Raw genomic sequence first — 25208 nt, forward strand, 5'->3', positions numbered from 1 at the left:
GTACCCACATTGCATGGGATTCTATAAGGGTTTTTGAAGAGCACATATCACATAACCCAAAGTGGCACTATCAACCATGTAATAATATATTGTTGTATGTATATACGTTTATTCCCTCTTCCTGGAATCCTGCGGGTATGTATTGATAGATGTTAAGCAATTTACTGTACCACATAACTATTTGACGTCATGTGTGACCATTTGCAACTCCACAATGACTGTGGCAAATATCTAATGTCAAATCAATGTTAATGTGACAATTATTATGGTGCAACATGTTTATGAAATATGAATGTACAGCCTTGAGAAAGACTTTCGAGTTGAAACACGGGTTGGCTGTTTTGGCTTACCTAATACAAGACAAACTGGTATACCAATCGGTTGAAGACTTTGGGATACTGTATATATGGGCAATTTTTGCTAATTACATCGGCCAAGCGTGGAGTGCAAGTGGTTTCTCATTTTAGACGTATATTTATGTAGTGGCATCAGGTTTACCACATACTACTCACCACGCAGCTGACACACAACACCTTTCCTCCCCAGTGCAATAGGACAGAGTTAATCCCCGTTCTAGGTTTTTTGTAAATTAAACAGTAGGATTAAAAATGATGTTCCTCCTCAAGAATATAAAAAATGCGACGGGCAACAAAAACATGATTAAAGCCTTGAGATTAAGAGGACTTCTACCACAATGAGAAGTCCGGGTGTAGAAAAACTAGATCCCATCACTCCCTCTACCATTGTAATGCCGCTAGTTGATATTTATCTTTAATGCTGGAACATGGATAGATGAGAAAATCATGAGATGTCTTTGATAGGGAGAACGATGGTCAAAATGGCGCTCCTTCCCCAAGCTCTACATCTTTTTCAGGAAATCTCCATTCAGTTCCTGAGGGATAATGTTGAAATTCCAATGAAAAACCCCCTTAAGATGCATTTGGGCTAAGAAACCCATAGCATGACTAAAATAGCCACAGACCACAGAATTTACAAACGGCAGTCTAGTTCTCCCTATTCTTCTGCAAAACCTTTATGCTAGACAACTGAGTTTGCCTTTCGATTGGCTAAACCGCTTATCAGACACTATGGGTAGACTGGAACAATCATGCATGGTTCTTTCTATACACTACATGCGTGGCCACAGCCTTGGAAAACATGTAGACTGCTATCTGGTACAGGGGATATTTGGTACAGGGCCAAAGTGAATAGGACAAGTTGGCTTCTTCCCTATCCGCCCTTGGACCATGGTCTTCAACAATCCAGATTTTTCTCCTGATAACATCTATGATCTTTCACAGCATGGAGTGAAGAGGGGTATCAAAATGTTGGGGAAATTGTTCTCAGAGGGCTCTCCACTAGATTGCGAAACTTATAAACTTTCATTCACACTACCCAAAATAGAAGCTTTTGTTATTGCCAGTCATGGCAGAAGATAGATGAACTTCTAGAGGGTGGGAGAGCACTTTAAATGTAGTTGAATACCCAGTCCAGTCTTGGGTTCAAAAGAACTCCACCCTTATGTTTTTAAAGATAGAAAGCGATACCCCCATCCCCAGAAAATGTGCAGACGTCTCAGTGGGAGCCTTATCTCCAGACTGCTAATATCGGACTCCTCAAGTGAAAATATTCAGGCCAGCACAGCCAGCTTCTCGCCTTGTACTTTAAAAGAGAATATAAACTCTGTTTTCATTTGTATGTCAACCCAGTACGCTGAATAAAAAGTGCATCTACCGAATTACTGTTTTGTTGGAGATGCCCAATGGCATGGGAGTCGTTTGTTGCTATATGGTGGGACTGATGTAGAACTCAACCCTTTTGGAAAGAGGTTCAGTCAAACATTAAGATTACCAAAACTGAACTCCCATGGGAAGCCTAAATTATTCTTGTTGGTGATGTAGATCAAGAGATTGATTTCTTAACAGAATTGTCTGTAAATGAATTGCAGAATGTCTCATGAATCACAAGACTAACCATCGCAAAGAATTTGAAGAACATGTTGTAGCAATGGATATGTTGTCCTCACTGTAACAGAATGCATTATCAATGTTTCAAAAAGGTCTGGACCCCATTTATCGATTTTGAAACGGCCAATGATTCAACAAACGTGCACTTCCAAACATTTGCAATGAAACTCGTTTCTCTATACCTCCGTGAAGAGCATGAGCTGTAATAACACTTTCCAGAAAAGTGTACGTATAAGCTCAACAGATGATGTTCTTTCATGTCATTTTAATCCATTTCCCACACCCTTGTTATCTCTTGGCACTAATCATTCCTTTTCTTAATTAATATTCAACCCATGCCCATGTTCCACCAAATGTATTGTGCCCATATTACATATACTGCAAAATGATTGACAACACGCCGATTTAATTTCAAATCTATAAGCCTTATGAAGAAAACAAAACATTTATCAGAAACTCCACAAAAACACTGCAATACTTGCATTTATTACAAATGCACAAGATTACCACTGGAAATTAAGATTTGGAAAAAGGAGCTAACCAGGACAAAATGATGCAGGAAATGGGTTGTGGAAATATCTAGTTAACTAATTCCATACACATGTAACGATAACAAAAACAATTTAAAAACATCTAAGACATAGGATTTACAGGGGTAAGCATGGATATTATGGTGAGCAGTACATAACCCCCTATACAAACCACGAAAGACTAATATATGAAAACAGGCACGCACCCATGCCTAAATTGCAATGCGAGAGGAAAATCTACATCCCAGCATGGGTGACGAGATGTTGTCCAATGTGACTCTGCATGTACCAAGTACACCCAATTTTCTTGTGGACTCCTATAAGAAGGGCTGATGGCACATAAAATGAGAGAACATGCGATTAAACAGCTTAGCAAGCAGCCAAAGATTTGAAAATAAAAAGAATCACTGGTGGCCAGACACTTCAGAGAACCGTTTAATGATTTATGCTGTTTTTAATACTCGAAATTGTTGGAGGAGATAACTCAGATTTAAAGTAATTGACTTGTATTGCATGCAGAACAACCCAATGAATATTTAGCCTACTTGTTTTCTGAAATAATTCTCATTCTTGACCTTGGGTTCCGTAGCCAAGCCAGCGCTATCATCTTTCATTTCTAGGATTAAAAAATATATAGTTGTGCTTTGAAACCCCTTCTGTATCCTTATTTCAGTGAATGGCAATAGGGCAAGGAGGCAAAAGCTGTGACTTACAGAACCACAGTGTAAGTGATGACATGTAACCTGGGCCATTAGATACATTAAACTGCATCAATAAAATGGAAATGGAATGCTAAAAACTAAAATAGTGTAGCCCTTGAATCCATACTATGGAGCACTTGACCGTTGAACAGTCCGAAATGTGCGTGTGTTTCAGTGGTGTGGTTATAATGAGGAAACAATGATATTGTACATTGCTGCATGAAATTGATTGAATAAAATTCAAATAAAAAGATTGAGAAGGAAATATAAAAACTTGTAATCCATATCATTACGGTGGAGGCCCGAAAGACGTTTTCTTGACTATCAAACAACGCTTGAGGGTGACATGGAAGCCCTTGGGAGGAATATCGAGTGCAATAGCTTCTGCTTTTTTCTGGTATACAATTACTGCAAATGGAGATTGTTCTCCTTTACTGCAAATGGAGATATCTTCTTTACTGTAGCAATATTTATAACAAGATGCTTAGTTCTGTAGCATGGAGGTGTACTGCAAGCTATAAATTATGTTGATTTATACCACGCACCGCTAGCCTTTGCATGGTCTCCAAGCGCTCAAGTGGCTCTGTAAGGAAGTGGGTTGGGTGAATTCGCGATGGAAGAGGGAAAGGTTGTGCTCTTCTGCTGATGTTTGCAGAAACTGGCGTCTGTGCATGTCGGCTTTCTGTGAGTGCTTGTTGTGTCCAGAGGGGTAACATCCAGGTTTGAGTTGTTGGTATGCGGTTGCTTGTTCTTGTGATGGAGGTGTGGCTTGTGTTTTGCGTTTAGTGTGGATCAGCCCTTTGGGCGTATGTGTGGTATGTACGTGGCAGGTATGCATGAGAGGAGCAGGGGGTGGTTATTAATTAGTGGTGGTTTTATTGTAGGTTCCTGTATCCCTGCTATCCTATGATTGATTGCCTCCGGGTGCGAGTTATGGGGGTGCCAGTTTTTATGTTTGTCTTGGTGAGTTGACCAATGACATATTTGAGCAGCCACTGCATATTTAACAGCTATGCTAACAAATTGGCGAATTTAAGAAGCTCCTTTGTTGAGGTTATTCATGCACTACCTGCTGGAATCACCTATGTACTGCCTTATGCACTCATTTCTATAGAGCTGGAATGGGGGCAGAAGGGGTGCATTCCAATACTGCTCGTTTGAAGCAGACATCTTTCCAGATATGTATCGTACCTGTGTTTTTCTTCAGAAGAAAAAAAGGCAAATACGAGCGACAAAGCACATAGGGATTAACAGATATACATGTTCTGTGTTAAGACCAGAAGCATCATCAGCACCTCCCACAGAGATTTACTGTCCTATTATCCCATCCGAAGAGGGTTTATAAGATTATTTTTTTTAAAACCTTTTCAGGCAGATAATTAATGGGAGCAAAGGTGGTGTTACAATAAACATTCACAGGATTTTATAATTAAACATTTTTACTTACCCAACAATACCTCAGTAGAGCATGAACCCTGAAAAATCACCTTTGCTCCCAACTGCCAAACAAGTATGGAGTAAAACACTCACTTGGAGCCAGCCCTCCACATAAGGTGCGTATTAGGGCTTTTTAAGCACAGAAATCCTGTCAATACGGTCCTTTTGATGCTTCCTTGCGTACCACTTACACAGGCCATTTATGGCAGCAACCCCAAAAAATCATGGAGCTCACTGGTGACAGCCTGGCTAGCAGCAGCTTGCAAATCCACTCTACTTTAGTAATCGACAGTTCCTTGAAAGAAGCAACTGGGATGAGTCCTGGTCTGTTTAATTTATTAACACTCTTCCTCTGTTAATGAATCTATCAAGATAATACTCTGAGTAATGTAAAAGGGAATTTGTGTTTTGTTCACTTTGTTCAACTGCCTGCATTTTGTAGGTTACAGTGCTATTAAAGCATCTTGAATCAAGAACATGCTTTTCATTCTGCTTTAGGACATAGGTAGTATTGTGCAAAATACAAGGGCTGCATTTCTGCTTAATTGGATTTAACAGTTGCAGCAGCATGGGCATTTCATACTTTGTTTTCTTTTAATCACAGAAGCACACCACTTGCATAGCTAGTCATGTGGTCTGAACTTTAACTCCCTTTCTGACCACCCACCGCAAGCAGGTATAATGGATAAAGGTAGAAGCAGTGCTGTATATAATTTTCAGTGGCACAGATTATTGTACCTTTACCTCTCAACGGGACTGCTATATATTCAGGCAAGGTAGCCTAATTTATCAACGGAGCTGCTATACAACATTCACAGCAGGGCTGACTGCATAATGCCCACGTTTCTTAAAAGGATTGCTATGTTTTGGGACAGTACCTGCATTTCTTAACAGAGCTGCTGTTAAGAAAACAGGAACGTATGTTCCCATGTTCTGCAGCGAGCTAAAGTACAGAGCAAGAACAATGTCTGAGATCTTCCCACCTACCTCTGACAGTGTGAGAAGATGGCATTGCTGTCATTCGCTTCAATCCCTTCTACTCGATCTTGCGCTTTTCAAAACCTCTGCTTCTCCCATGTCCTATTACTGAGTCCCACTGCCAAAAATCTAACACATTTCAAAGCCTCATTATGAATCTCATGACTAATGTATGATAGACCAAACAGGATTAGAGCTTTTGACAAGCCATTTATGTCAAGCAAGCCGCACATGGAACTGCCAGTGCCGTAACCCTATGTGCTTTTTAGTGTCAACAGCCTGTTGGGAACGGCAGCTCAGCCGGTCAATAGCCCTGCTGCAGAGATTATGGAGTAACCTGTTAGTTCAAATCCCGTTAATAGGCAAGTTAATGAGTCTGCATCAGAGACATGCATTTAAGATGCAGGTAACATTAAAATTGTAACAGTTGACTTAACTTTCAACTTATCAAAAGAACTACTAAATGTTCAGTGATACATAACACACACATTTCATCCAGTATGCTCTACTTGTAATGCTCATAACACACGTCTCATCAGGGCTGCTATACCTGTGATGGCTCAGAACAGATAATATGACAAACACACAATAGGAGTGAGAGATAGAAGCAGAGCAAAAGAGACATTTGGAGACAAAATAAAATACAGATCAACAGTAGGTGGGGAGGGATGGAAATAGAAAAGCAAGACTAGAGAAGGGCAGGCCAATAACATAAGACAGTGCAAGAAAGAATCAAAAGGAGCAGCAACCACAACCGAGAAAATTAAAAAACAGATATAGCCAGAGTAATGGCATGAGAGGAAGAGGCGTTATATTAACAGATACAGCAAGATGTGAGTGGATCCAGGTCACCTGGCCTAAGCCCCGGCCACGTGGTGCCTTCCTGGTTTCCGCTAATTTTCACCACTTAGCAAGCCCCGCCCACTTGGTGCCTTCCTGGTTTCCGCTCCTTTTCACCACTTAGCAAGCCCCGCCCACCTGGTGCCTTCCTGCTTGCCGCTCTTTTCCCTACTTAAGAAGCCCTCAGCCTCTTTTCCTTTGCAGCTGGGGAGTAGGTCTAAGTGGATCTAGGTCACCTAGCCTGAGCACCACCCACCTTCTTAGCCCTGCCTCTTCCTTCCTGCTCTTAACTCTTAGATCAAGGCCGTCTCTCACCCGGGCGTCCAAAGTGAAGGGCAGTCAAAGAAAAGGGCAATTCCTGTTTGGACTTGTTCGGACCAGGAGGACCCAGGACCCAGGACCCGAACCCCTGCTAAAACAGCAGGTAAGCATGCACCAACATGTGTTTACACCCTCTATCCTCACAGGCCATCGCCACCCTCTATGGTCCCACTGTGTTGTTCCCTTGTGGACCCCCCCCCCCTTCCTGCACACAGGAGTCTGTCCTGATACATTCTGGTTTCACCATCACCATCCTGTGGCCAATGCTGGATTTGACTTTTATGGACTTCATTGATTCACGGTGCTTCACCCTTTCTAAACTCTCATGCTGGACTTCCTTTGCATCTTGTACTCATGGGGGCCCTGAATCATGCTGTTCCCATATTCATCTTGTATCCAGACTTGCAACATTATGTGTTACTGACTTCTGCAATTGTATTCGCTCTCCCCTCTTACTTCTCCACTCTTTTTGACTGCTTACTCTCTGTTCTATACCCCCCCCTTTCCCTCTTCCCATCTCCTCTCCTCCTCCCCTTACTCTCCTCCTCCCCTTACTCTATCAGAATTGTCCCTGGACCTAGTATGATAGCAACCTCGTCTGTCGCTCCCCTATCCCCTTACTGCCCCCTCCCACTCCCTCCAGCACTATCTGAAACGTTGTCAGGCCTAGTACGATAGTTGCTTGTTTTGTTCCATCCCTACCTTTCTGCACCCCTCTCCCTCACCTTTTGTTTTCCTCCGGCTCACCAGAAATGTTGTCAGGCCTAGTACGGTAGTCGCCTGTCTGTTTCCATTTCCTTCCCACTCTCCCCCTCCCTTCCTTATCTATGTATTAGCACTTGCACTATCTGAAATGTCGTCAGGCCGAGTACGATAGTTAACTTCACATCCTTACGGTTCATGGCCTGTAAGAATGTCGCTGTATTTTCCCTTGTTCCCTCCCTTGCCTTGAAGCGCTTTGAAACGCATTGTGTATAGGCGCTATATAAATAAACTATCATATCATATATGAGGGGGAAAAAGCAACAATAGAATGCACAGATGGGAAAGGCAGAGTGACAGAGAAACAGACAGTAAAATGTGGCATTGCAACACTTAAGGGTGAGAGGCAGAGCGTCAGAAAGTGAGAGACGGGAAACAAAGTAGCAGAGGGAAGGAGGGATGGAGCAAAAACATGGGATTGGCTGTCAAGTAGGTAATGCCAGGCAGCAACAGTAGGCCCGAGAGCCAAAGAAATTATGCTGGTAGAGTGAGGGACTTGATTTAGGAATCACCCGGTGCAACTAGCTGGCATCTGTAGTAACTCTTAACAGAGTTTGTGCCCAAGTATATCATGAAGATGAAGCTGGGTAGTATGCATCTACAAGGTTCTTGTGTCGGGAAAATGTTTTACACTGGTGCAATACAATATTTAGATCCACTTTGAGATACAGCTGTTTTGTCACTAATGTTTTCTAACAAAGTTTGAATTTTACGGACAAATTGGATAGTTGTCAGACACTTTGTACTCTCTTGCGAAGGAGGAAAATCATTTTTACTCTTGAAATTGGATTTACTCTCCATTTCTAAAAATTGCGAGTAAAATACTCCCAGTCCTAAATCCTATATGGAGCACTGCCTAGAGCTCCCACTTTTGGGGCGGGCGGGGGGGAGCACATATGTGATCATATGTGCAAGGACAGAAATGTCAACTTGCAAGCTAACATGGTTACATTTCCTGGGGAGTTACGAAACCTGCAAGTTGAGTGCTACCTACACTACCTACCCCACACAGCCAAAGGAGTTTGAAAATGCTTCCGACTTATTAAAGTTGCTCTTTAAAATTGGCAGACATGGATCCGACACAATATAAAAAAATATTAGAACCCATGAACAAGTTACTTAAAAACACAGATTCTAAGAACTGCTTAAGCTGCAGTGGACTAAAAAAAGAATATACAAGTACTTTAAAATATAAACTGTCCATTCAACATCAAAAGGCATGGAAATGGGCGATTTCTTTCCTATCCTGTGTAAATCAAAGGTGGCTGTGCAGATAGCCCTTCTCATAGAGAAGCAAAAGAATGTTGAAATCTGTGGAATTAATCAGGACACTAGGAATTCCTATGGGCAGTTTATTTTTTTCAGTCCATCTGTGCCACTGCAAAAGGGGGAAAGGATTTGCAAATATGTCTTGGGCCCAATCCATGCGACGAACTCCAGAATTACCAGGGCCGATTCTTTCTGCGTGGGACAATAAGCAACCAAAGATATGTGTCAGTCTTACAAGCTCTCACCCGTGAGAGGCAGTTGGGTAAGTGTCAAACGTGTTTTCTACCACCTATCTGGGCATACCAATGCCATGTACGGCAAATCATTGAAGCAAAATAACATGATGCGAGGAAAGCTTTTAAATAATCATGAATTCTGGGCATTCCGTTGAGTAGCTTTTAGTCTAACGTACTTCATTCCATCTGTACCATTGCAGAAGGGAAAAATGCAGGAAAATCACAAGCTTCGATTGGGGCCGAGCCAAGGCTGGAGTGCCGAAAATGGAGGTGTCTACTTGAGAGCACAGGTGGAACAGGGCTGAATTTTTTTTTTTTTTATTGGTGTTAAAAACACAAAAATCTAACAAATGGCAATGATAAAAGTCAAAGGGCGCATATATTCATAAATCTCTGATCCACAAAAATCATGTTATGTTATTTTATCAGGGCTCCCAAAATCTACATGGTACTCGACCTGGTTGGCGAGAATGAGATGTTTGAACCTTTATTTGAAATATACTGCCAACAAACTTTGTTTACAGTAAATGGCACATAAACGTTACTAAGCATGGCCGATTGGCAAAATTGCACCAAATATGAAGTGTGCCTATGTTGATTTTACCGAAATCACTTCGGCTCCTGGGAAGAAAGTTTACAAAGTGAAGCAAAAAAAAAAAAGAAAAATCAGATTGTCTGCCCCATATGCTTTATGCTGTCCTTGTTTACACTTAAAATCACTCAACCAGGCATCCTCAACACGGTTTACTACCAAAACATCCTTTTACAGAATCATACCTGAGCCAATGCTGAGGACATCATCATCTTCTTCATCTGGAATCTCAATGACTTCAGCTGGCTTGCCAGAGCCCTCATCCTCTGAACTACTCTCACGATAGTTCAGCCCAAGCTTGTTGTACAAATCTTTCACAAGCGATTCGCAGTCATCGACAGCACTGAAAGAACAAAGAACAACCGATATAAGAGATGCAGCGTAGCCTTGGGCGTGTTCTACTACCCACGATTAGGACTCTCCAATGCCACCATTTATTGCCCAAATGGCCTGCTAGAAACTGCAACTTCTACAAAAAAAAAAAAAGGATTTTTTATATAACCATTTGGATTACCCGATAGGTAGGAAGTTTGGATGCGATCAGGGTGTTTAAAAATTTAGAAGCTAAACATTTCAAGATTTATTTACAAGGGTCAATTTCCACTTTTTCATAAATTGTAGACACCAAAACAATTTATTACAACGTCATCCTTGAATGCCGTTTTTCACGTTTAAAGCATTTTGCATCACATATATGCTGTGCACGTAGGACACTTCCCGCGCTTAGAAACCACTTGTTGGTACTAAGCGCGTTATAAAAGAACAATTATAAATAAGCTTGGTTTGAAAGACTGATGTACTTCAGATTAGTCTTGCGCAAGGGTTGCGGTTGTGTTTTTTGTTTCCCTCTATCGTTTTCAATGGATTTTGTTGATAGAAACAGCTCAGCTGCAGGAACATGATTCGTTCAGGTTTCAATGTTGCATTTAGGTTTCAATGTTGCATTTAATCGATGTGTTGACGTTTTAGTCGAGCCTCCAAGCAAGCAGTTGCGTTTGGCATAAAACCCATTTCGAGGGGATTGGGTCCTCCGACGTATTCCATATCTATGACAGTAATCACCACAGCTGTGCTGCTTCGGAAACTTTTTCGGCGTCTGCGTCCTGCGTCGATGACGTCGATGCGCCGCCGTCGAGGACCTCCTCCGACGTCCGACGTCATCCGATGTGATAAGTAGGACGCACGACGCCAGTAGCCTCAGTTCCGTTTTTTCCGCGAACGTGTTGCTTCGTGTTTCTCGGTTCTAGCCTCGACTCTTTGGAGTTCTGTTCTTTCTGGTTCTTCGAGCCTGTTCGTTTGTGAATATTCCTTCGCAGCGATGTCTTCCACTTCGTCTTCAACCCCGCGTCCGGGCTTCAAGAAGTGCGGGGTGTGTGGGTCCAAGATGTCGGTGACTGACTCGCACGACGCCTGCCTCTGGTGCCTCGGGGAGGCCCACGACACGGATGACTGTGTCGACTGCCTGTCGCTCACTTCCAAGGCCTTACGCGAACGTAAGAAGAAATTGTCGGTAGGTCGGGTGTCCAAGCCCCGGAAGTCGAAGTCGGCGGGGCTTTCGACGGATGATTCGAGGGGTGACTCTCCGCGTCATCGTCGGAAGTCTCGTCGGTCTTCTTCTAGGAGTCGGTCTCGCCACTCCTCTGCCTCTTCGAGGCGTTCTCGGAAGCGCCGTCACCGGTCGCCTTCCAGGTCCTCTTCCGAGGACTCTGCCCGGCACGTCGGTTATCCCACCAGCCGTGCGACGCCGGAGGAATGGGCTTCCTTCGGGAAGAAAATGTTGGCGATTCTTGAGTCGCAGGGTACTCAACCGTCCGCGCCCCCGAGTGGGGTCGGCCGTGTGAGGTCGAGAGACGCCGCTCGCAAGAGTGGTCGGCACGAGTCACGGGAGAGGTCCCGTTCGGACAAGGAGGCTCGTTCTCGCCGTACCCGTTCCAGGTCCCGGTCCTCGACGCGATCGAGACCGTGTGCACCTGTGATGTCTTCGAGGAAGACATCGACGTCTGAGGCGTCGAGGGCGTCGACGGGCTTTCTCGAAGCTCCGGCTCCGAGGAAGTCGTCGAGGCCGTCGACGTTCAGGTCGTCGAGGGACACGCTCGGGGCTCCGGCTTCGAGGGCTGTGTCGACGCCGCCGATATTGGAGGCGCTGCATCTGACGTCGACGCCGATTTCCTCGACGTCGACCCTCTCGGCGCCGTTGCCGGTTTTCTCGACGGCGGCGCCGATTCGCTCGACGCCATCGACACCTTTCGTGTCGGAGGTGCCCCGTGTCTCGGGTGTACCCCCTAGGAAGGCTCTGGCTAAGAGCAGGCACTCTCAGGTGCCTTTCCACCACTTGGATTATATTTCGGAGGCGGATGAGGATTCGGTTGGCCTGGTTCCTGATCTGGTGCCGGATGACATTGTCTCGGGCCATAGTCAATTTGACGAATTGAGGCAGTCGCTGCATGATGCGAGTGGTCTGGACACCTCTCCGGAGGTGGAATTTGGTCGGCCTGAGCCTGGCTCCCATGCCGATTCCTCATACCGGCGCCTTATGGCTAGGGTGTCTGAGTATCTGGGGTGGTCTGCTCCCCCAGGGGAGTTTGTGCAGGATGATCTGACGGACATCCTTGATGTTGGTCCCCCAACTGACCCGGTACTGCCATTCCATATGGCTTTACAGCGTAGGGTGGCGGCGGCTTGGACTGCTCCGGAGAGTCTCCCGGCAGTGGGCAGATCCTTGTCGCGGAAATACCGTCCAGCCAGTGGCGACCCCTGCTACTTGACCAGGCACCCCACTCCGGAAAGTTTGGTGGTGCAGGCGGCCACGGCCCCGGCAAAGCAGGCGTCGTACCCTACCATCCCTCCTGATAGGGACGACAAACGTTTTGATGGCTGGGCGAAGAAGGTGTTTTCTTCTGGTGGTATGGCGCTTCAGGCGGCCAACTCCATTTGTGCCTTGTCACGTTTCACGCACACTCTGTGGAACTGTGTTGCGTTGGCGGCTGAACATATTCCCGAAGGGGACGAACGGGATGGTTTCCTTGCTTTGGTCCAGGATGGTAAGGATGCCATGTGTGAGTCCGTTCAGTCGGGTTTGGACTTAGCTGAATGCGTCAGTAGGTCCATGGCGGCGAGCACCGTGATGCGCAGGTTTGCGTGGTTGCGGAAGTCGGGGTTTGCTCCTGATGTGCAGTCCCGGCTCCTCAACATGCCCTTTGATGGTGAACATCTTTTTGGCAGCAAGGCTGACGAGAGCCTTGAGAGGTTGCAGACCTCAAAAGCTGCAGCGAAGTCGTTGGGCGCTGCAGTTCGCCAACCTCCGCCTTTTCGTCCTAGGGGACAGCAGTGGAGGGGTGGCTCCTTTCGCTATTACTCGTCCTTTGGTAGAGCGAGAGGAGCTGGCAGTCAAAGGGGCCAACGCAGGGGTACCAGAGGTGGACGACAAGGTACCCGTGGTGCCAAGGCCGCTCGGGCAGTTGCCTCTTTGCCCTCAGGTAACGCCGCAGCCGCTCCTACTCAGTCGTGAGGCCATGTCCCATGGTTCGCCGGTTGGGGGAAGGCTGGCGCAGCATCTTGTAGAGTGGCGTGCCATTACTTCAGATGTGTGGGTTCTGGAGATCATAACCCACGGCTACTGTCTTCCCTTTCGGCACAGGCCTCGCGACAATCCACCGGGGAACCTCTCTTTGAAGTGTCCGGATCCGCTCCTTGCGCAGGAAATTCAAGCCCTGCTGGAGAAAGGCGCCATAGAACTGGTGCCTGTAGCGGAGAGGAACAAGGGATGGTATTCCCCTTATTTTTTTGATTTCCAAGAAAGACGGGGGATTGAGACCCATCATGGACTTGCGCGGTTTGAACAAACTCCTCAGGTAGGACAAGTTCAAGATGGTTACTCTCTCTCAAGTCCTCCAGGCCCTTCAGCTTCAGGACTGGTTGGTGTCACTCGACCTCAAGGATGCTTACTTCCATGTGCCGATCCATCCCAAGCACAAGAAGTACCTGAGGTTCGCGGTTGGCGACTCGCACTTTCAGTTTCGGGTCCTGCCGTTCGGTTTGACCTCCGCCCCGAGGGTTTTCACCAAGCTCATGGTGGTGGTGGCAGCGCATCTCCGGCAAGGGGGGATTCACGTCTACCCCTACCTGGACGATTGGTTGATCAGGGGGTGCTCTCCCGAGCAGGTCCTGGATCATCTGTCCGTCGCCTGCCACTCCCTTCACAGGCTGGGCTTCTCCCTCAATTTAAAGAAGTCCCATTTGACGCCAACGCAGAGGCTCCAGTACATAGGAGCAGTGCTCGACACTTCCCTGGGGCAGTGTTTTCCTCCCCAGGTGAGGGCTCTTCACATTCAGCAGATGGTGCGCAAGTTTCAGCATGCCCAGACGCTCCCAGCGTTCGAGTTCTTGAGGTTGCTCGGCCTCATGGCATCCTGCGTTCTTCTGGTGCCAGAGGCTCGCCTGCGAATGAGATCTTTGCAGTGGGCACTCAAGATGCAATGGTCGCAGTCCTCCGGCAGGATGTCGGACCCGATTCAGGTGCCGCCCTCGGTCGCCCGGGACCTTCTGTGGTGGGCCGTCGAAGGCAACTTGATGAAGGGGGCTCCGTTTTGGCTTCCCTGGCCGGAGGTGACGATCGTGTCGGATGCATCCCTCACGGGGTGGGGAGCTCATGCCAACGGGCTGACAGTCAGCGGTCGTTGGTCTCCGTCGGAGTCCAGACTCCATATCAATCTGTTGGAGCTGAGGGCCGTCAGGCTAGCCCTGAGGGCTTTTCTGCCGACTGTGCGAGGAAAGAATGTCCTGATCCTGACGGACAACACAGTGGCCATGCACTACCTCAACAAAATGGGGGGGGGCAGGGTCACTTCCTCTGTGCAGGGAGGCGATGCAGCTCGAGTTCTGGGCCATCCAGCAGGAAGTTTCGATCTCGGCAGTTCATCTGGCCGGAGTCGAGAACGTGACGGCGGACGCTCTGAGCAGGCAGAGCACGATCTCTCACGAGTGGGAGTTGGCTCAGGAGATTCTCCTGGAGATCTTCGCCCTTTGGGGGACCCCTCAAGTGGATCTCTTTGCCTCCAGTGTCAACCGGAAGTGCGAAAGGTTTTGCTCGCGGGAATTTCCTCCAAAAGGAGCCTTAGGAGACGCGTTCGTGGTGGAGTGGTCGTTCCCGCTGCTGTACGCGTTTCCTCCAGTCCCCGTCATCCCGCAAGTGCTGCGGAGGTTACGGAAGTTCGGTTCCCGGATGATCCTCATTGCTCCGGCGTGGGCTCGGAGGACGTGGTACCCGGACCTTCTCGACTTGTCCATCTGCCCTCCACGTCGTCTTCCCTACCGAGACGATCTGCTCTCACGGGAGGGGGGTCAGGTTCTCCATCCAGAGGTCGGATCCCTCAACCTTCACGCTTGGCTTCTGAAAGGTTGAGGTATAAGGATTGGGACCTCCCTGAAGACGTGATGGAGGTGTTGCTTTCGGCCCAAAGGCCCGCAACTAAGTCTCTGTACCGTTGCCGTTGGCGTAAGTTCTGCGACTGGTGCAGAGTTCAGAATGTGGATCCTTTTGCATGTGACATCCCCATGGTTCTGTCCTTTTTGCTTTCTTTGGCCCACAGGGGCTTGCAAGTGGGTACCGTTAAGGGTTACCTGGCGGCGCTGTCCATCTTTAAGCGCTCATCTGAAGAATGTTCTTACTTTAAAATCCCTTTAATTTCACAGTTTCTGAAAGGGCTCACTAATGTGTTCCCTCCGTCGCCTTTCCTGGTGCCCGGTTGGGATTTGAACCTTGTTCTTAGGTTTCTTATGGGTGCTCCGTTTGAGCCGTTACATTCTTGCCCTTTGAGGCTGTTGACTTTGAAAACTGTGTTTTTAGTTGCGGTTACTTCCGCTCGCAGAGTGAGTGAGTTACAGGCACTTTCTGTTAAGCCACCCTTCACTGTATTTCACAAGGACAGGGTTGTCCTTCGAGTTCGTCCTTCTTTTCTTCCAAAGGTAGTGACGGAATTTCATTTGGCCCAGAAGATTGTTCTTCCGGCATTCTATCCTCCTCCGCATCCTGGTAAGGAAGAGGAGAGGCTCCATAGGCTTGATCCTAGGAGAGCTTTGAGCTTTTATGTTTCTCGCATGTCCCGGGTCAGAGTGGACGATCAACTCTTTATTGGTTACGCTGGTAAGCGCTTGGGGCAAGCTGTGACGAAACAGACTTTGTCCCGCTGGATTATTTTGGCCATCTCGGAGTGTTACCGCTTGGCGGGCAAGGACCCTCCGGCTGGCTTGCGGGCCCATTCTACCAGGGGCTTGGCTGCATCTACTGCCCTGCAGAGGGGTGTTCCTATTCGCAACATCTGTGATGCTGCCACCTGGGCTTCAGTGCATACATTTGTGCGGCATTATTCCCTCGATTCCATCAGAGGGCAGGATCTGGCCTTTGGCAAGGCGGTCCTTTGCTCTGCTATTTGATTGGCTTTTCTAAATTTTGTTTCTAAATTCTTTCCCTCCTCCTTGATTTGGTACTGCTTTGGGAGTCTGTCATAGATATGGAATACGTCGGAGGACCCAATCCCCTCGAAGAACAAGTTACTTTCTTACCTGGTAACGTTCTTTCGATGGGATGGTCCGACGACGTATTCCATATCGCTCCCGCCCTGCCTTCCCCGCTGCAGAATTTCTGTTGCGTTTGCAGCTTACGTTCCGCAAGGCTTTGTGTCGGACTGGCAGTTGACTATTGTCACACGTTCTGGGGGAAAAAACTACAACTGAGGCTACTGGCGTCGTGCGTCCTACTTATCACATCGGATGACGTCGGACGTCGGAGGAGGTCCTCGACGGCGGCGCATCGACGTCATCGACGCAGGACGCAGACGCCGAAAAAGTTTCCGAAGCAGCACAGCTGTGGTGATTACTGTCATAGATATGGAATACGTCGTCGGACCATCCCATCGAAAGAACGTTACCAGGTAAGAAAGTAACTTGTTCATCTCTAATTTGTCCTCCAACTATAAAAAAATAAAAAATAATAATAATAGCATATGTCATCCACCTCCTACCCACCCAGAGCATAAACCCATACCCCAGGATCTGCTCCCGGTCACATAACAGGAAATCCAGGTTTCGAAATTGCGGGCATCCATTCAGCATTTGCCTCTACCTGAGTAGAGCCTGGTTAGCTTGAAACCATCAATTACTAGGAGCTACGTTTGACTCCCCAGGCCAACTGGTGCCTTATAAACATACATATGTGATATTAACTCTGTATGTTTGGTAGTATGAAGAAAGGCAACTAAAGACCTATTTAAGGGACAATGGAAGCAGACTGGAATATACATCATGGACAGAAATGTAGTATTTGCATCTCATGCGCAAGTTAAATTTGCGGTGCCTTGTGTATTAGCTTCCGATTCTACCAAGGTAGCTCCTGCTTACCAGTTGATGCCCAGTACTTCGCTCCTGCTCATCAAATCTCAATTTCGACCCCTGAAATCTATACCTGGCATCTCAATTTCAGAAAATAGGACAGTGAAATTAAGTGATTTGTTCAGGATCCCACACTTTCTGCAAAATGGGATTCATCCCAGCAAACACTTCAGACTCTTAACCACATATTCTCATCTGTAACTGAAATAAAAGTGTTCATGTATAGTTGTGAGAAACTAAAATAATGCTCAGTTTCATAAAGATGACTTCCAAGTGCACAAGTCACAACATAAACCAGCCTGGGAAATATATCAACCCTTATATGTTGCAAAACAAGTGATTTTTACCAGGTTACTCACCGTAGTGACCACCTTACTCCTAGTCCATAGTCCCCTTTCCTCCATGCTTGTGGGACATCTCTCCGTCCTGTGGGACGGGACCGGAGCACTTTGTAAAAAGCATCTACATTTTTTTTTCAAAAATGTGTCCCTCCTCTATTTCCTGCGCGGGGCCCGGCACGCGGCCGTAACCCCGCCTACCTTGGCTCCACCCCGCGCATCGCCGGGTCAAAGACCCATTAGCAATAACAGAGGAACCTTATTAGAGGGGACGGCGGGCAGGCGTATGGAGAAAAGGGGACTATTAACTAGGAGTAAGGTGGTCTCTACGGTGAGTAACCTGGTAATACTCCTACGTCCCGTCTCCTTTCCTCCATACTTGTGGGAGATTCCCAAGCACTCCTGACAGGAACTACGGGTGGATGGAAATACCCCTTACTGAAACAGGTTCTCCAGCACAGCCTGACCAATCTGAGCGTCAGCTCTTGAGCTCATGTCGAGACAGTAATGCTTACAGAAAGCAGAAGGGGAGGCCCAAGTAGCTACCCTAGTGATGGACTCCCAGGGGACATTTCTGAAAAGCAACTGCGGCTGCCTTGCCCCACACCAGGTGTGCATGGATACCCTTAGGAGGTTTCAGCCCTTGGACGGTGAAAAACTCCGTGATGCAGGCGGCGATCCACCTAGAAATAGTTGCCTTAGACGCCGGCTTGCCCTGAGGGTTACCGAAGGTCACAAAAAGTTGAGAAGAACTCCTAAACTCAGAAGTCCTATCCAGGTAGAACTTAAGAGCTCTCCGGACATCAAGACAGTGTAGAACCCTTGCAGCCTCTGAGGCAGGGTTCGGAAAAAAGACCGGAACAAAGATCGACTGATTCAGATGGAATTCGGTCACTACCTTCGGTAAAAAAGCTGGGTTTGTCCGAAGGACTACTTTGTCCTTGTGAAAGACCAAGAAAGGATGCTCCGACAATGCCTGGAGCAAGCTCACTCTCCTCGCTGACGTAACGGCGACCAGAAAGGACACTTTCCAAGACAAGTACTTGAGGTCTACCGTAGCCATTGGATCAAAGGGTTTATGGCACAGCGCCATCAGGACTACATTTAGATCCCATGGCGGGTGTGGATTACGAACCGGAGGGTAGAGATGTGTCAAGCCAGCAAAATGCCTCTTCACCACTGGGTTAGTTAGAGAATAAGAACAAAGGTCTGTAGAAAGGTAAGCAGAAACCGCTGAGATAAGTCCTGCATGACAGAACATGAACGCCTGACTCTGCTAGGGAGGACACGAAGGACAGCACCGTGTCAATCGTGGCCACCCTCGGATCCAACTTCTCCAAACACCAATGACAGAACCTGAGCCATTTACTCCTGTATTGAGATCTGGTCGAGGGTTTCCTGGCTGCCTGGATAATGCGCATGTTATCCACAGACAAACTCAGATGCTCTAAAGACTTGAATTGTTCCCCCCTGGTGAAGAAGATTGTGAGTTACTGGTAACCTGATCGGCGGAGACACCGACAGGTGTTGATGTTCTGAGAACCAAAACCTGGCCGGCCAGCACGGGGCTATCAGTAGAAGGGAACAGTTCACAGAGTTCTTCAACTTCCAAATTGCACAGTGAACTAGAGGCAGAGGCGGGAAGGCGTAAGCTCTCATGTTGTGCCATGGAATCTCGAGAGCATCCCCCAGAGAGGAGGCTCCCAGCCCCCCTCTGGAGACATACTGAGGAAGTTTCTTGTTCACCGCCGTGGCGAAGAGGTCCACCTCCGGTGTGCCCCAACGCGAGAAAATCCATGATAGGACCTCCGCCTTCAACTCCCACTGGTAGCTGACCACTGTCCGCCAGCTGAGGGCATCCGCTGTGACATTCAGCTGGCCCGAGATGTGCACTGCAAGCAGCCAGACACCATGAAGCACAGCCCACTCCCAAATCTGGATGGACAGGTCCATGAGGGGGGGAAGAGGGGGGGGCTTGTTTATGTAATACATTGAAACCATAATGTCCGTTCATATGCAGACCACCTTGTTGACAATGAGCGGTCTGAACGCCCTGAGCGCCAGAAAGATAGCCAGAAGCTCCAAATGATATATGTGCAGGAGCTTGTCCTGAGGCGACCAGAAGTCCGAGACCTGAAGAAGATCTAACGTCGCACCCCACCCCAGAAGGGAGGAGTCTGTCGTGATCGTCACCATGGGGGCTGGGTCCTGAAACCCTGCGCCCAACCGACAGGTTGCTGAGAGATGACCACCAGTCCAGGTCCACGCTCCTGGAATCCGGAATCATTATCCACATGGAATCCGGATCCACTGCCTGACGCCATGAATTCCGAAGAGCCATCTGGGTCCGTCTCATTTTGAGACAAGCAAGAGGAAGAGCCAGTACACACAAGGCCATGAGGCCCAGAAGCCTCTGGAACCACCAGGCCGACATGCTCTCCGACTGCGCAAACATCTGACACGTGGCCAACAGATCCGCCATTCTGTCCCCGGTCAGATACACCCTGCAGTTGATCGTGTTCCAACGAAAACCCAGTAAGATCAGGTCCTGTGAGACCGTCATGGAGGATTTACACCAGTTCACCGACAGCTCAAGATGGAACAGGAGCTGAAGGAGAGACTGGAGGTTGCCCGCTGCTGCCAACGGGCAAGGGCTGCATAAGAGCCAGTCGTCCAAATAAGGATACACATGGATACCCTGGAGACGAAGATAGGCCGCAATCACCGACATCATCTTCGTGAAGACACGCGGCGCCGAGCTGAGGCTAAAAGGAAGCACCCGAAACTGGAAGTGCTCCTCTCCCAAAGAGAAGCGGAGGTATCTCCTGTGTGGATTACAAATCAGGATATGCATGTACGCATCCTCAAGATCCACCACGCTGAGCCAATCGCCCATCTGCAAAGAGGAGCGTACCTGGCCGGGCGTGATCATCTTGAATTTCTCTTGGGGTAGGAAAAGATTGAACTGGGAAAGGTCTGGGATGGTGCGCAGGCCAGCCTGGTTGGGTTTGGGCACCGTAAACAGCCAGGAGTAGAAGCCCTCCCCTCGCTCTCCAAGGGGAACTGGTTCCACAGCTCTGAAGTCCAGAAGTTTCTGAACCTCTGCCTTGAGGGAGGGTGAGCCCGACAGCTGAAAAGGAGGGTTGAGGGGTGGGGTAGGGGGTAAAGGTAAGCGGAAGCCTGCTCGAGCGACTGACAAGACCCTTCTGTCTTCTATGATGGTCTGCCACGCCTCCCAATGAGACGCAATGCGTCCTCCCACCGGGGTCTCGTGCGAGCGCAGAAAACCATCATTTGGCAGGCTTATCGGTGGCAGTGCCACCTGAACCTGCTGAGGAGCGGGAGAAAAACCGCGTACGCTCTTGTCTACGGCGGTTATTCCCCGCAGGAGTAGCCACTCTGAGATTTGCGGTCGAGGAAGCCCCTAAAACCAGAGGAAGGTCGACTTTGCGACAACCGTCTCTGGGATTTGAAAGGAACTTTAACCAGAACAGACAATGATTTAGCCGTCTGAGTGCTATCCTTGGTTTTGGTGAGCTCCACATCAGTAGAAGAATGAAAAAGCTCCTTACCATCGAATGGAAGGTCCAACACCTTGTCTTGCACTTCCTTAGAAAATTTAGTGCCATGCAGCCACGCCTGCCGTGAGTTATCAACACCAAGCATCAGGCCCCGAGCCGAGGTGTCTACATGATGAGCCGCAGCCTCCAGTAGATCCTGGGCCAAGACCCTGGCATCGGAAAGGCCTCCTTTGAAGTCTTCCAACTTCTCGACCGGGATGTGCTCCTCAAACTCCAACAGACCTTTCCACATCCGCACGTTAGCTCCCGCCAAAATCAATTTGGCGTTGGCCTGCCTGAGCTGGAAGGCCAAGTTGGTGAAGATTTTCCTCCCGAGGAAGTCGAGGAGCTTGTCCTCCTTTCCCAGAACCTGAGTAGCCGTCGTGGAAGAGGATGCTGCAGTCCTGGACTGCAAAGTGGCCGCAGCCACCACTGTGGAAGAGGGAGGCGGACAAGACGACAGGGCCACCTCTTCCGAAGAATGCAGCCTGTACCTCACGTCAATCTTTTTATTCACAAAAAGTCCAGAGTGTGGCTTTTCCCAGACTCTTCGGCCCTCGGCCAGAACGTCCTTCTGCAGGGACAGGCCGGTACGCTCCAAGGGAGACAGGGTGAACGTCGCAGAAAGCACCCCCTCCTGAGGAGCGGGTGCCTCGGGCACTGGAACAACTAAGAAACTCATGTCCAGTACCCGGTCATGAAAGGCTCTGATAGAGCTGGGAAGGTCCTAGTTGTCCTGATCGCCTTGAGGGTCATTTGACAGGTCAGGATCCACTGGGGACAATGGAGGCAAAGGCGGGAGAGCAGGGAGGAGCACCATGGGCAAGGGAGTCGCCGGCGGAACCACCGGAGGAACAGGTGGAGCCGGATGCGCCGGTGGACATATCTCCTTGAAAAGCCCTTTGAAATATTCCCTCATGGGGTCGGTGCGCATAAGCGCTTGAAATTTACCGAAAAAGGCATCCTCAGGAGATTGTTTCGGGACCTGAGGAGGCCTCTCGTGAGGTGGGCAAATCCAGGGACGTAACAGGGAAGGGTGCCACACCCGCCCCTCCGCTGACGTATCCACATAAATCAAAGGGGCCGCCCCTGCGGGCAACGAAACATTGTGCAGAAGAGGCATCCGGGCATTCCAATCATAAACCGGCCGGTAAGGATGCGCTCAAGGGACCTTAGGTTCACACAACAGACCGAGCCCTACACCAGAAGCCGATGCCGTAGTTGTAAGGGTTCAGCAAAATCAAAGGGGACTACTTATGGGTATCTCAACTGTGTATTTCCCAAAATCGTTTTCACACTGGGGAGGACACAGTTATGTCGAATGGGGAGGAGTTTGCCAAAAAGCCTAAGTCGCTAATTGGGTTTTCCAAATAGTCTCTTGTGCACATGTGTTGTGAACAGGTGCAGGTTGAACTTGTAAATCATTGTTTTTACAAGTTCAACCTGCACCTGTTCACCCAGAGAAAACCTATTAAAACTAAAGTTCATTTTTCATCTGGATGACAGCTAACACATGCAATAACCAATACGGTAGAGCATGTGTCTTTTAGCACAACACATGTGCACAAGAGACTATTTGGAAAACCCAATTAGCGACTTAGGCTTTTTGGCAAACTCCTCCCCATTCGACGTAGTTGTAAGGGTAGCACCTAAAATGGCCGCCGTGGCGGGAACGGGCGCCACTTTGTCCTCATCTGAGAGGAGCTGCAGCACGTGAGGAAGTGAGGCAGGGGTGTCCGTCGATGGATCAGGATTCTTAATCTTAGCCTTAACATAAGGAACCTCGGCTGAGCCGGTACTATGAAGCCTGGAATGTTTTTGTGACATACCAACCGTTCAAAGGAAGGACCTCGGCACTGCCGGTAAAAGAAGAACCTTGCATCTTTGCCCCCTCACAGATCTGGTGTCACCACAAGAGCGGGAATGGTGCACTTTCACCGACAAAGCCTTGACCGGCCTCTCAGAACCGTTGGTAGCTTTAGCCTCTGTACGAGGGACCTCGGACCCAGGCCCGGTAACAGCCTTTTCTGCGCGGGCCTCGAACCTCCGTTCGGTAACTACAAGCCCAGCCAAGGCCTCGGGGTGCACCCCGGTTTTGTTTTTGAGGGAAGCCGACAGAGGCCTCAGAGCGAGCTCCGGTACCCCACGACTCAGTAGAACTGGGTCTACAAACAGCCCCCCACAGGAGGGGCCTCGGAGCGTACTCCGGTGTTCACAGGCCCCTTACGGAGACCCTCAGAGAAAACTCTGGTAGAATGATTAGGCCCAACGGGCACCTCAAGGCGAACCCCGGTAAAGGAGCGATCAACGCCCCTCCCGGACCGAGAGGAACCCGGGAAGGTATCCCCCGGTCGGGGTGCTCTGAAAAGTAAAGAATTTACCAGGCATTTTTTCTTCTCGTCGATGAATGCCTGAAAATGCGAAGGAGGAGTTTGTCGGAACACCTCCTCCCACCGTTCCAACCGACGTTGAAGTGCCCGGACCAAAAGGGAGTCAAAGTAAAAACAGGAGTCCCAACGGTGTTCCGGACCCAAACACTCTAAACAAAGAGGATGGGGATCCGCCCTCGCGAAGCGACGGTGACACGATTAACAATCTGGAAAGTCTAATTTGAAAGACCTAGACAGACTAGTAAACAAACGCCAGCGAGAAACAGAGAGGAAAAAAGGGAAGAAAACCTTCCGAGGATGCAAGTGCGTCCGGCCCCGGTCGAGCAGAGAAAAGGACTGATGGGCCATGCGCGGGGCGGAGCCAAGGTGGGCGGGGTTACGGCCGTGTGCCGGGCCCCGCGCAGGAAAGAGAGGAGGGACACATTTTTGAAAAAAATGTGAATGCTTTTTACAAAGTGCTCCGGTCCCGTCCCACAGGACGGAGAGATGTCCCACAAGTATGGAGGAAAGGCGACGGGACGTAGGAGTAATAGATTTACACCATCCTGAATGGAACTATACACTATACATGTTGAAAAAGGCAAAGTAATAGCAACCTAAGCAATACTTTATGTTTTGCAACTGTCATTTCAAGGCTTAAACACACATCCAAACGTGTGTGAATTGGACGGCTACTTGTAGTCATTGTTTAACAAAGACTTTAAGCTGATTATTATACACAGCTTGTCATAGGCATAAAACCCTAGGGAGCTATCCTCAGTTTTCAGCAGGAACAAGTCGTAAAAAGCAGCACCCACATGTCCTGAATGGTGGGAGATACAGGACAAATCTAAAGGGCTGTGTGGCAGGTGAGAAGCCTAATGTCTAGGCAAGCATCCCCTTTGCACAAGGCCAGTGTTGCCTCCCACTGCCTCAAATACAAAAAAGTAATACGTAGAGACCCCATGGGCACTGCCCACATCTCAAGGAAGAATGTAGAGAAAGCATCCAGGAAGGTTCCTTATACAGTAAAGGAAAATTACCCAAGCAAACCCTTTTGCGCAACAACCAGTGTAATACATCGTCTATTTCACTTTTCCATTAATAGAGAAACATGACACGCAAGTGAGATCATTGAGCAAGTTGAGAGATACTTCAGCCTGTGGTGTGTACATTATAAATTATCAATATCTTCTTTACTATAAAGATGCACACTGGAGCATTTTGGGAAACATATCAGACTTTATTGGAATTTCCACGTAGCACACTTAAGCCCCTCCCCCCCCAATCGTCCCTCGGTTCTCCCAGGCCAACTGCCTCCCCTCAAACAAACATTCTTATCCTAGAACCAGTATACATCACAGACCCCTTACATTCTACACATTGCTATGATCTTCACAGTAGCTCTACACAACAAAAATTAGACATCACGCATTACACTCTATTCAACTCTATACTTCGCATAACTATGTCACTAACATTGAAATACAACTATCACACCATTTTTATAATTGTGCTAAACTTAGCACAAGGTATAGTCGTGCCTATACCACACAAAGCATTATATCATAAATTCAGTAACATGAATGAACCTGATCTCCATACCAGCAACCTCAACCCACCTTACCCACCCTAGATATTCTCGACACATTCGAAACCCGACCACTCTCCAACTGGACAGCTCCCTTGAGCACTTGCACCACCCGCACAGGGTCTGAATACAATAAATCCCCTTTTCTTGATACTTCACCCTTCCTCACACGAACCATGTCGCCAACCTCTACAACATTTACTTTCCTTGGAAACTTTTCATTTGTTTTCCTTACCCACCATTCTTTCCGTTCGTCCATTCTTTTCCTGATCTCTTCCACAACACCATCAGTTTCTCATGCTCTCCCCAACCATGCCGGAGACAACATAGT

The 25208-nt window shown here is 48.2% G+C and overlaps 1 protein-coding gene across 3 annotated transcripts in view; it reads right to left on the bottom strand.

The window, feature by feature from the left end:
• SETDB1 (SET domain bifurcated histone lysine methyltransferase 1) overlaps positions 1-25208 on the bottom strand; it is a 1213210-nt gene that overhangs the window by 1143517 nt on the left and 44485 nt on the right. For all 3 annotated transcript variants that reach the window (XM_069649750.1, XM_069649751.1, XM_069649752.1), the window contains exon 3: positions 9819-9976. In XM_069649750.1, the coding sequence (XP_069505851.1) occupies positions 9819-9976 (158 nt within the window). The remainder of the gene's footprint in view (positions 1-9818; positions 9977-25208) is intronic.

Source organism: Ambystoma mexicanum, chromosome 1p (genome assembly GCF_040938575.1).
Source record: "Ambystoma mexicanum isolate Mex_15411 chromosome 1p, UKY_AmexF1_1, whole genome shotgun sequence".
In the NCBI taxonomy this organism is placed as follows: domain Eukaryota; kingdom Metazoa; phylum Chordata; class Amphibia; order Caudata; family Ambystomatidae; genus Ambystoma; species Ambystoma mexicanum.